Here is a 13373-nt window from a genome sequence, read left to right on the forward strand (position 1 = left end):
CTAGTGGGGAGCCATTTCTCTGAGTGCTGGAGTGGACTACTTGTTTGCACCCTTCTGAATCTCCCACACAGACATTGATTAGAGGATTTCTGCATTCCCCACCACTCTCCGCTCTGAACCAGCAGCTTTAATAGACGGTAACAATGCCGTTGTGGTGATAGAGGTCTCAGCAACAGGTGCTGTGAAGTCATTGACCATATAACTAACACTCCTCTCACTGATACAGCTGAAGGCCACTTTGTGCTCATTTTAATCACATCTTCTGCAGCAGAAAACTTTAGAGTTAAAATATGTAATTTGCTGATAATGCTAATGTTTATCAGAATATATATATACCTATATTAAATCCTGTGCAATTTTAACAATAGTTTTCATTTTCAAGTCTTTTTGTTAATATCGTAATGCCACCCTCTGCACTCACTAACAAATGTAAGCATGAAATTTAATTGTAGCAATCCCACATCTACAATCTTGCTTTTCTAATGAAATCCACACGATGACAAAAATATATTTACAGTATAGTTCTTTCATGCCCAAATATATAAGCAAGCGTGTGTTTTAAATGGAGAGCAGGCTTTGCAAACACTAATTGTCCTGTGCGGTTATCTCACCGGGAGTCTAATTTGGAGGTGCATGCAAGGACGCCTGCTGATGCTGAGTGACACTTTGTGTGAGAGTGGAGGGAGGACAAATAAACAAATAAAGTTCCCGTGCATCCAGGGGGGGTTGTCTGGAAGCTCAGCGGTGTTATTTGTGGCCCTCCTGCTTTGGTAAACATTTGCTTTTGGGTGCTGGTCAGCCTGTGTCACATAAAGACGTGCATTCAAGATGCTGGCTAATCCTGTGATTTTTTTACAATTAAAGGCTTGTCTCCCCTTTCCTCTGTTGTAATATAAGCACAGACGGATTCTCCCGCGTCTCTGCCGGAGCCTGTGAAGACACAGCATGACACAATGGACATTTTAACCATGTGCTTTGACATGGGCAATTAACCTTCAAAGGGTAGGTTAGCACAAAAAGCAAAGCACTTTGGACAACAGGTTATGGCATTATATATGTAAATAAAGAGGGCTCCAGGATTTCTGCATTGACTTTGATCTGTCTCGGTTTTATTATATTTATCCAATACGTTGTTGTTTAAGTGAGATTCAATATAAAGGGTTTATAGTAATTATGAAATGCCCCTGGCACACACAAGATGTTATAAATCTGCTGGTCAAAATGACATCTAGAGAGATTGTCCATTATTTATTATTGTAAAAAATTCTATTTTATTTTTTGCACAGTGATTCAAATTATCACTAAAATCTTTTTTGTGTAGGAATGTAATTGAACTATTTCACAGAGAAACCCTCCAGCAGTTGTCATTTCCAGCTTTTAAATGTAAGCTAATTGGAAATGCATCGTTACTACGTTTTGGCATATATTCGGTTTTGCTAATGAATAAATTACAAGTTCAACAATTGATTTACAATAATAGTAAATTAAACAAAACCAAAAAAAGGCGATGTATTTGTCTGTTTAAAGATTATTAAAAGAAGATACATACATGGATATTTATATTTCTCAATTTGTATGGTTTAATAGATTATTATATCTATATCATACAACTACAGTTACAGCCTGAAACTATGATTTTTCTGATTAAATATCCTCAAAGTGTAATCAAAGTCCAGCAACAAATTTACACTTTTTTTTTTGCCTTTTTTTTTTTTTTGAGAGCCCAAATATATGTATATAGTTCTGCACTGTGTGGTGAGGGCAGGAGAGAAGGTAGTGTTTGTGAGTTTCTTATACAATCATACCGTTTCCTGAGCTGACAGCATTCAAACAGTGCTACTCTGGCCTCCCTTCTCAGAGGCCGTGCCATGGATCAGTATCTAGTCTTTTTCGTGGCTTTAAATGCAAGATTTATAAACCCGTCAATGCTGTGGTTACCAAAATTCATTCCTAATGGTTAGGTCTTGTGTACAGTTACAACAAGTGTCACTTCAGGGCACATCAGCAATAAATGCAAGTGCTTTTAAACTTTTTCTCAGTAATGAACCACTTTCAGAATCTGTGCCCTTTACCCTATGAAGACCCCCATCTGACAAAAAATACCTGTAATAACACAAGTTGCTCACAATATGGATATTTCACAGTCCTTTGTGCATAGAGAGCTTACGGTTTGGATTCATCCTTGCACTGTAAACACTATTCTGCACAGAATTAACACTTCTACTGTATTCTTCCTTAACTGACATGTTATTTTGCAGATATATTAGAATATCCTTTCTTTTCTGAAGCATCTACTTTTTTTTTTAGGGACACACAGAGTGGAACCTCGATACATACTGAAGAGAGGCCAACTGAAGATCGAAACAAGAAAAACGGAGAAGTAACAAGTCATGAAAACGGCACTGAATCAAGTAGCACCTGCTGATTAAAATAATATGCACACAGAATGTGTTATATCCAGAGTCTGAGGCAGTGCAGCAGTGTTTCGAGGTACAATACACAACATTAACACAACATTGTGACCAATGGAGTCCAGCGGGACTTGTTTGTATCCTGTTGGATTTATTTCAACCACATTTTGAGGGAGATTTATTTGGCCTACATTAAAATGCAAAGAGAGAGGGGATAATTACTCTCTGCATTTACAGTTACATAGAAAAAACTTTATTGAGATGTATACATTTTTTTTTATCCAATTTTATTAACAGATATTATTTTTGTTTATAATGATTTTTTCAGCTTTGATGTCTTCTGCATTGTGCCAAAAATACAAATACAAGTACTACTCTTTTGACCACAGTTATATAATTACAAGTTAGATCAATTTGAAATGTACAGGTGTAGGAATTGTAATGTCCATAAGCATGAATGGAGTATACAGTGGCCTCCACATGTATTCATACCCTTGATAGATTGTAACAAAATAATTGAACAGACGAAAAACTATTGTACAATTTTTTTTTTTTTTTCCAAATAATACTAACACTGCAGTTTGTTTGTCAGAGGCAGATGCTTTGCCCAGGAAAAGTTATAGTTTAGATGTTATCGCCTTGTGAACCTGAAGGAGAGGCAGACACCAACTCCCACCCAAACAGTGCATAACCGCAAGCAGCTCTAGTTCAAAGTATCAAACTGAATTTGCTGAATTGAGTTAAAAGTAATGTAGCAATTAAACTGTAATTGCTTTGTCACGAACCTATTTGGAAAATGACTGAAACAAATAATTAACTACTGATGTGTGTTAGTACATTTATTGCATGTTATTTTGTGGAAATGGAGAAAAAATATTTTCCAAATAGGAATGAAATCTGTATAATTGATAATTACATCTGCAGCTTTGAATGAAAAAAATAACTTATTGTGATGCATTATTTTGGGCTGGGGAAGTGCTTTTGGAGATGTCTCTTGTGTCTTGTTCAAGTGCAGGGAATTCATGTTCTTCTGTAGAACCTGTAAAGATGATTAAAACATCTTCATGAGCAGTAACGGCACGGGGCATTTACCTGCATACGTACTGCCAGCATCACATTTGGTATTTGGGATTGTTTTAGTGTTTACACTTGAGAGGAGACGAGGGAAAGCAGTGATTAGTGCCAGATTTATCATTCTAGTTAGCTTTTCATTAGGATATTAATTAATGAGTTTAAAAAAAATACAGAATAGAAAGTACATAATACCCCAGCAGCTTTTTGTTGTTATTTAAGATTTAAAAATATAAAATATAAAATATATATATATATATATATATATATATATATATCATTTTGTTAGAAAGATGAACTCATTGTTCAATAATGGTGCAATGTCCTTGTATTTTAGGTGTAATTAGGTTCCCAATTAACGGAACCAATGTACATTTTGCCAGATCCTTTCCTTATGATTCCTGACACAGAGTTTCTTTTATAAACCCAAAGAAATACATTCTCACCAGCTGAGCAATTTCTGTTGCTCCTCCCTGGCCTTTGTCTATCTTTTTCTACGAGTTGAAAAGACATAAAGAGAAAAAGCCATACCCAGTATTCCCTGCTGAGCCAATTCTTCCTCTATAGAAATCAGACGGCTGTATTTAGTCACCCTCTCTCCATGACACAGACCTCCCAGTTTGACAAACCGAACTCCCAAACCAACAGCCTGGAGGCAGAGATTCACAAAGCAAGGATTATTGAAATAGGAAATAAACATATTACTTAATTTCATTACATGGCAATATTGCAAAATTCTTCAGCTGCCAGAAAAGGTTTGCCTTTCTTTTTTCTTTCTGTGGGCTAAATAAGAAGCTATCCCATAGACTGTCAGTGTAGTGTGTAAATGTGTGGATGAGTAAACACATTTGTACATACTTGTTAGAAAACGGGAAGGTGGTATGATTTTTTTTTTTTTTGTGGATTGTTTTTTCACGTAAGAAAATTATGTTCAATCAAAATAAACTTTAAAAAATATATATATTTTAAATGATCAATGCTATTGATTGAAACACAATAGGTAATATTGAAAACAAATGCAGGGTACATATTTTGTTAAGGCTATAATATGTCAATAATTTATTAAAACACCAGTAAGCCGGTATTTTAGCCACTAGAAATATGAGGGGCTGAAACTTCATTTACAAATAATTTGTGTTTTTTGATGTTCATGATTTGCATTAATTGAAGTGTTTCATTTCAAGAATGTGAAAGCAGTACAAACAAAGCCTATTTTTCCAATGAGGAAAACTGGATTTTTTGAGGTTCTGCAGGAGCCGTCCTCACCAGGTCTGAGAGAGCGTCGTCACAGGGTTCTCCGTCCGTTGTCCCAATGACAGTCAGGCACTTCTGATCTGAAACAGTAGCCATGACATTTCTTATCTAAGGTCAGTGTTACACAAGTACCATTTTCTAAAAAATACATATAAATATTTTACTACTCTTGTTTTCTAACTGTCTGCAGTCAGGCATGATGCTCTTAATAATACTAACTAGTCAAATGTATTCAATGCGAGGAGTAACTGCCAATATATATCCTGACTAAACCCTTTTTTTAGGTAGGAAAGACTCTGCCCAATGCATTGTGTATTATAATTGCAATCTAAAGCTGGATTCTTGTACTTAAGGTACAATCTTTCTTGTAAGAGCCACCATATGCAATTCAATGGAAGAGCCTGCTTACAGTAAAATATACACTTCAGTCATTGTCAATGTTGTTATGCCGTTACAGAGCACTCTCTGCACATTAAATGGGACTCGGCATACATTTCATTGCCTCTAATTTAATTCCCTGCACTGACCACAGAGTATAATCTGTAATTGAGCCTGGGGCAGTTATATGTGTTTTTTTTATTTAAACTTAATATGGTCACACAATTTATCAACCTTTCTAAAATGTGGTTTGTTTTTAAACAAATGTTTTCGTTAAGATACGTAACAATATAAAAAAGTCTATACATTAAAAAAGTACATTTAAATCTTGCTCATCTTGTGTGTGTGTGTGTGTGTATATATCTTCTGGATTCCCTGCTGTGTATGTTACAGTATGTTATCTATATGTTTGTGTGTGAAACAGTGTTATTAATTGTAATAATTTATTAAGTTTCTCCAGAACTCCTTGTTTGACTATACTTGTCATAAATGATACTAATTCAAAGTTCATTGAATACTCACCATTCCATGTAAGATACAGGATGCCAATACAGGTGTCATTGTATACATCGATAGTTCATTAATAGTGAATATGTTACCTTCCAGTCGTGTTGTGATTTGGATCAGGTCGGAGACAGTTGTCTGGTTGGTCTGTTTCATGGTCAGACCACTGACCCCAGGTATGGTCAGGTTCTCCTCAGCCAGGAGTGAACAGATAGGTAGTGATGCTGCTTCAGCAACTAGATAACATCTGGAGCCAAGAGCCCTGTACAGTGTCTCCCACTGTTCCTGATCCTGTGGCCAATACAAAGAACCCAGTTCAGTTGACCATGAATCGACTGTGTTTACACTTCTAATATCAATTGGTTTGAATTTGGGCAATTTGTACATGGTTCTCCAAGAGCTTCAACAGATTTTCCCATTCTGTTTCCATGACTAGCATTTCTAGAGCTGAAAGTAGCTGAGAGTTTGCAGTAAGAAACCTGTTCCACTAAGTGAAGTTGATACCAACAGGGTTAAAATTCAATAAGAAAAAATCAGGTCAGGTTACTGCCTCAGTGATTAGACCAAAACTGTATGAGCAAGACGAAGCAGCTGCCAAAGAAGCTTTTGCAAACCGAAGTGTCCTTGATTTTACCTCTTTCCTCAAAGGATCTATCAGAGCGATAACTCCTGGGTATCTGCTTGTCAAATCCAGATACACGTTCACCATTTCATCGGGAGACTTGCAGGTTCCAGTGCTCACTTCGTATTTGCCTTTTTGCTGCGTTGAAAGACAAAAGTGGAGGCAGAAACTTTGGTTTTGAGCACTTTCACTATTGGCTCTCCAGTGATCTTGCCGGCCAACATAATCTACAACCGATAGAGGCCTATTGTGGTACTTTACATGACCTGTGTATCTCTGCTATTGGAGATTAGGCCAGTTTTCATCCCACTGCACGGAGCCCTGATGAGCTATGAAAACTCACACTGTGTTTGGTACATCATTCAAGACTCCAATTAGGATTGAAACAGCTTATTGTATTTCCTTTATCTTACTGTCTTATGTTTCTTGTTTGTGCATATTTGGCAACACCTGAACCTACAGAGGAATGATGAATAATATTGGAAGGGCACTGGTGCAATGCTTAGTCACCAACCTACCTCAGATCAGCGTTTAATATTCTGGAGCATCAAACACAAAAGCCTGCACTTTTAATTGGATTTTCACTTACATAGTCCATAAGCTTGTGGGCAGCACAGTTTATTGCTAAATGTATGTCACTGCCAAGTGACAGTCCAAGGGTGTTAGAGGCCTCAGAAATAACGTCCAATGGCTGCTCAAGACGGTCATATCCTATTACCAGGGCTCCAGCATCTGAAACTGTATTTGCCACAGGCTGCAAAACAATAAGGAACACTCTTAACTGGATTGTATTAAAGCAGTTGGGTTTATGAAAATATGCATTTACTAAACTTAATCATATGTTTTTTATGTTCTGGCATGTATAGATTTAGGGAAAAAAATACTAAAGTGGTGCTGTGTATTAACCTCATATCGACTGTACTTTAGCTTTAACCAAGTGAGATCCATTTCTTTACACAGTACCCCCCTGTGAGCAGTTGTTTTCATTTTGCTGAATGCATCTACCATGTCCTACAGTAGGGTAGCAGTGAATCAATATACCATGCAAAGTCATGCTATTGACGGGAAAATAATACTGCTTTAGTGTCACTGTATGTGAAATATATTTTTATAGTGGTAATTTACTATTGGCATCTTGCCATTCATCTACCATCCCCTGAAAGTGGCTCACTTATAATCTTTACGCAGTCAAACTGCAAAAAACACACATTTGCCCCTTTTGCTGGAGGTATTAAATGGTGTGAACCTGCCACTGATATTTAATCTGGAAATAACTTGAAGAACCAATATTTCAGGTTAATTTAGGTACTGTCACATGCCCAATGACTGACACAGGTCTTTTCAAATAACACATGGCAGCATGTTAATTTCTTCACTTTAAAATCTGATTCCTGTTGGTTTGTTTTCTCATATACAAAGTTATGATTCAGTATAAAGTGCATGTGTGTCAGTAAATGAGTGATTGTCCTTACCCCTGTTTTGGAGTTTGCGTTAATCATTCTTGTAATCTCCTTTCGTAGATCAAGTAGGACTTTAAAGCTCTGAATGAGAGAAAAATAACTTTTTATAGTGCTTATAAATGTATTTTTTTTAATTCCCTAATATTGCTTTCTTGGTAACAGTAATCTCCAGTATAATCTCATCTATCTGCTATTAACCAAGGTATATTGGGAACCAGCCCAATAAGAAAGTAATACCTGAGAAGAAACACCATTGACTGTAGCTAAATCACTACGGAAACTATTATCAAATACTCTGTCCCAAAATATTGACACTTATCAGTAGCTTATTTAATAATAATAATAATAATAATAATAATACAAATGTAAAGAATAAAATGTATTCATCAAGTTATAAGTATGTCATATTTAAATTGCCTTCTATGTATGAATAGTTTTATGAATTAATTAATGTTTTAAAAGAGAATCAAGCATGACCTATATACCAGTTGAAAACATGGAAGCCTGCATCAGGTACTTAACCTGTTTAAATGGTTGTGCAGGTTTTGGGATAACAATTATTTCCTCCATAAGGTTCAGTTTCCCAGGTGATGATTTCCCGCAGGACAGCACAGTCACCATGGGCAATGGGATATGGAGCTCTCTGGTAGACTGCTGGAGAGGAATGGGACAATCATAAAGGTTATGGACTGTTGATTTATATTTTATGTTTTGATTCATTTGTTAAGAGTGATTGAAGATAAATGAACATATTGCCTCCAGAACAATAAGCTGGGAGCAACCACCAATGTCATCTCGTCTCACACATACTTCTTGTATGGTGGTATGAAATTTCAGCAGAAAGTAAAGTTTTTAGACAACAAAACCAAATCAGTAGAAGAATATATAGTTAGTAGCAGATTTCAAGTGCTTTAAAAACAACACTGTTGAGATCTATGACAGATGAGCAAAGGCCTAAAAACACAACATCAATGCAGATGTGAGTAAAGTGACTTAGCACAATGGGAATAACTAAACATTAATCAGCCTGCAGCAACATCATGACATTGTTTATTTTGTGAAGTAAAAGCCTGGTGTTAAAAGCAGCAACAGCAGCTTATGTGAATAACCACATGTTCACCAAGGTGATGAGAATCTTGAAACCGCAAGATAAATAAGAGTCCACATGGGTGCGCGCACACACCTGGCCCTGTTTCAGTGCAGAGATGTGCTGGTAGAGGGGAATGCCTTTGAAGTGAGCTGCAGTTTTGGCCACTGCGAGAGACACTGCCCCTATGGCCATGCAGCCTGGTAGCACTGGCTCTGGGACTTCTGCCGGTGGAATTGGCTTCTCTACAGTAGCACCCTTTTTCCCTGGGAAGGTACAGAACTCTGTCAGTCTCTCGGCAAATTCCAGATATACACAAAGACACCAAGAAGTGATGTGTCACTTCTTGTATTGTGTTTATACAGCTTTCCTTTGCTTCTAATATCTTAATAATAGTACACAATTGTAAAGACTCCTCAAAATTCAAGGATAAAAGCTTGTGCTATTGTAATAGTAGCACAAGGTCTTCTCTACCTCTTTAACTTTGTGGATATTAGTGAATCAGTAACATTTTTTGCATTATGCTTTGCAAACCTTTTGTAATCGCTTAATCCATATATTTATTTACAGGGAAGATATAATTAAGCTTATCTAATTTCCCCTGTCCCTGACCTATGTGGAAATGAGACATTTGTCTGCAGATGTACTATGAAAATTGCATGGGCGATAATCTCTTTTCAAACCTTTGTCATTAATTTTAACAGACAAAAAAGGCAGTGCTTAGTAAACATCATTATACTGTACTTAGATAATTCTACCCCTGGTTGTGATGCTACTTTTGAAATTGTAAAATAAATTGTAAATGTATGTCTAGAAATATCTTTTTAAACTGTGGAGGGAATTTTATTAAGTGATATTACCCCGGTTTATTACCAAATATGCTGCTGGAAAAAAACTTAAGTAATGCCTTTTTCCTAGTAATAAAATATTAAATTGTGTTTTGTTCCCCGATTACACTGGAAACTGCCCACAAAGTACCCAGGCCAATATCACACTGCCTTCCCAATGTACTGGTCTTCAGCCTGGCAGACACCCTTGACACAGGCAGACAGAAGGTAAACTCCAATGAAGTCCAAGTCTCAGCCTCTTGTCACAAGACTGTATTTGATGGTTCCAGGTTTTGTAATAGCTATGAGACAATCATCCACACCATTTTATTTGTGTACTGAGTCAGATATAAAAGGCTTCCAGAGGTATAACATTGTAAAAACATGCACATTTACGGTCAACATATGTTTATTGGTTCATATTAAAATAAAACCGTTTGGCTTAAAATGTTCGGTGATGTGTTGCCAGTGGTTGTGAAGGATGCATTGATATTTAAGCCTAGATGTGCGTAAAGACCTGTGGACCAGTTGCTGACCTTTGGCACTTGTCTTTTTCTCTTTGCTGGCTGGGGGTGGCTGGGCAGGTGGGGTGGGTGCAGGTGCAGGGTCATCAAGTTGCCCGTCTTCCTGTTCTCGCCTCTGTCTGTCCTGCTCTTCTAACATGCGTGCAGCCAGAAAATCACTGCAACACAAATGACACTTCCACTGGTGCTGATCCATAAAGCATGTCTTCATATTAGGAAGAATAGTTGTAGTAGTATTTCTTAGCAGACACCCCTTACAAAGTAACTGACGGTTGTAACAAAATATGCACATTTCATGAAAAGTGCAAATTGAAAAAAGTGGAAAAAGTATCCTACACAGAGTATGTATGAATACCTCAGTAATTTATCCACACCCCTTTGATCAGCTGGCTCACATCTCTCCAAAGCTGCAGTGAGCGGCTCATTGATCCACTGCAGTGCTCTTGCAACCGAAGTTGCCCGTTTGGCATCTTCATCCAGAGTATCTGCATCCTGCGCAGTACAATCGGGGACTTCCCAATGACTGGATATCACAGCGGAACAGATGCTCTGAAAAGAAGGGTTGTGTTTTCATGTTTCAGTGCTTCAGGAAACCTCTTACATGTCAGTGAGCAATTAATTAATATGCAAGTTCCCCTACTCATCCCCCGTCCCTCAAAAAGCACATGAAAGCCTGGTTACCAGTACCATTGTAATGGTTTGGACACTGGGAAGCTATCGTGAAGTAAAGTTGTAACTCTAAATATGAAGCTTGAGAGTTGTTTAGCTCTAACTGGAATTAACATCAAACAACCCAGTTACCTTTAATGTTGTTCTTAATAAGAGGACCTATGTATTCAAGGAGATGCATCCCACAGTCAACCATGTTGTGCATTATTACGTTTTATAGGGATATTTAATATTATTTATTTCCAATAATACCTAAATATTTAATTCCAATAATAAGATTCTGAAAGGAAGTAGTTCTGGACAGATTCCTGAAAGGTGAATGGTAGAAAATTAAGTACTGTTAAAGTTCGGTGTCACAATAAGGGCTCAGGGTGTTGTTTGTGTCTTACCTACTCTACCCTGAGGTGTCTGTACAGAATAGTCCTTCAATAGATGTTAATTTTTCATTTTCTGCCAAATTCTAAAGCTGATGTGAAATAATCCAATTAAGACTGCAATATCAACACTAGAGAAGAAGCATATCTCCGCATTGTGATTACCCTAGCCTTGGCCTGGGCCTTGAATGGTTGCTATCACTGGGTTCACAGTGTGGTGACTGCTGTAGTGCTGACACACTTACATCTATCTGACCCAGTGCCAGGAGTGTGGTTTGAAAGTGCAGAATTCAGTGTCATAAACATTTCCAGTGTCATAATACAGTGACAATTACCTGAACATTTCTGATTTGGGGAACAAGCTTAAAAACACATTAGTAGCTAGACTGGAACTAATCTAAACCAAAAAAATGTAATCATCAATAAAAAAACAACAACAAAGAGCATTACTACCTTCTCTACATTGCTGACAATGCACAGAACTTCTGCTTGCACTGTTGGGTGCCCTTTTCCATCGTACACTTCTTTTCCCAACAGTCTGTGAATCACGGGCGGTTTTGAGAAACTTGAAAAATAGTTTGCCTAAAAAATGTATAATTTGCCATTATACACCACCCCAACAAAGAAGAAAAGCAAAAACCCAACCAATACATCTGTCCATCAGATATCATTTATAGGATGTAAAACTACATTTTTTAAATAAATATATACTACATTATAATACAGTATACATTACATAACAATTATAGCTTTATTCATGTATACGTTTTGTGAATGATAGTGACTGTGATAAACATTGATCCATTGTAGACAAACACTGAAATTAAAGTATAAGAACTAAAATGATGCCTAGCAAAAAAGCTTTCCATGACAATCGTCTCTTCTCTGTAAATATACTTTAAGATAAGATGAACTAATAAGGATCCAACATAATAAACCCAATATTCATATGAAACTGATTCGAATTAATTTTAGTCTCGTTTGGAATTGGTGTCATACTATTGTGTATTTCCTGCAACATTTACATTAAATGAAACAGGCTAATGAACGCATACATTGATTGTTATATTTTTGCTAAAGGAAGTTAATTACGAGAAATCATAAATCGTTAAAAGAACATAACGATTATGCATCTCATACATCTAAATATATTTCTTCATAGATATAGTCTATGAGATGCATAAAAGTTATGTTCATTTATTGACCTACATAAAAAAGGCAGAATAGTTTTTGAGTCTGTGCATATGAGGGAATATTCCCTAATTAACAGACGACCTTGGCAATGTGCCACTATTGTCAAAAAAGGTTAAAGAAGTGTATGCATTATTATTTATAATAATGCAAACTAATGTTTCCTAACTTATTAATTTAAGGAATGGTTAATGATCAGTGTACTCAATATTTGTCTCTAACATCAGTCACTATGCGGTTGTTGGCACGTTAGCAATGCATCCCCGTCACCAGCCTCGTTTTGGCAGCTGCACCACGAACCACCGACAAACACTGAGCGACTGAAAAACGCGAGCTGTGTACAGAGACGGTACCGGGCGTGTGGCGTACCAAATACCCGCACACATCGTCGGGCTTGTCGTAAAACATGGAGTTGAGCACAGCCTCCATTTTCTGTGGCACTCCGTTGGCTCGGTAGTATTCGGCAGCTCTGTGCTTCAGCTCGTAAAACTCGCGCTCTTCCTTGGAAACCCGGCTGCTGCTCAAAAAGCCGGTGTAGGACATGTCGGGATGCGGATGGCGGGCTGTGTGTCGCTGGGCGCCGCACTGCCGTGCCGGGAGTCACCGGGAGTCACTGAGAGTCACCGGGAGGACCGACGGGCTGCCGGCACACTGGTTCCTGCGTCTGGGGTTGCTCGGTAACAAAAACCCACAGGCCGGTGAAGTCTCGCGAGAGTAGGTTGTGGCTCGTCAGGCAGTGAGAGGCATCAGTCCATATTATTCATATCTATGTAACATTCAGGCACACAACACATGCATCCTCTTTGGACATTATTAATTAATTAATGTATTATTATTATTATTATTATTATTATTATTATTATTATAGAAAAGTAGTACATTTTGTCAGATCCTACATTTTTAAAGGCAATGTGCTGGTTGACCTTGGGTGTTTCAAAATGTACCTTATCAGTCAGTGTTTCCAGTGCTACATCCCTTGCAATGCATTGATCAAAGTGATC

The 13373-nt window shown here is 37.4% G+C and overlaps 2 protein-coding genes across 3 annotated transcripts in view; one reads left to right on the forward strand and one right to left on the reverse strand.

The window, feature by feature from the left end:
• Positions 1–5444, forward strand: part of shtn1 (shootin 1) — a 41008-nt gene extending 35564 nt beyond the window's left edge. Inside the window, exon 17 of the mRNA XM_066692808.1 lies at positions 2308–5444. Within this exon, the coding sequence (XP_066548905.1) occupies positions 2308–2425 (118 nt within the window). The 3' untranslated portion in view covers positions 2426–5444. The remainder of the gene's footprint in view (positions 1–2307) is intronic.
• eno4 (enolase 4) lies at positions 3236–13040 on the reverse strand. 2 transcript variants are annotated; one of them, XM_066692810.1, is made up of 13 exons: positions 12742–13040; positions 11635–11763; positions 10494–10687; positions 10151–10296; positions 8884–9053; positions 8223–8351; positions 7713–7781; positions 6830–6994; positions 6253–6378; positions 5714–5909; positions 4749–4816; positions 4014–4131; positions 3236–3450 (listed from the first exon to the last, which is right to left on the reverse strand). In XM_066692810.1, exons 1-13 carry the CDS (start codon positions 12913–12915, stop codon positions 3356–3358), a joined length of 1779 nt encoding a protein of 592 aa, XP_066548907.1. In that variant the 5' UTR covers positions 12916–13040; the 3' UTR covers positions 3236–3355. The 2 variants fall into 2 exon arrangements, with proteins under 2 accessions (XP_066548907.1, XP_066548906.1); XM_066692809.1 differs by having other exon boundaries at positions 8223–8354; positions 12742–13039.
• Positions 13041–13373: the final 333 nt, after the last annotated feature.

This window comes from Amia ocellicauda, chromosome 20 (assembly GCF_036373705.1).
Source record: "Amia ocellicauda isolate fAmiCal2 chromosome 20, fAmiCal2.hap1, whole genome shotgun sequence".
Taxonomy (NCBI): domain Eukaryota; kingdom Metazoa; phylum Chordata; class Actinopteri; order Amiiformes; family Amiidae; genus Amia; species Amia ocellicauda.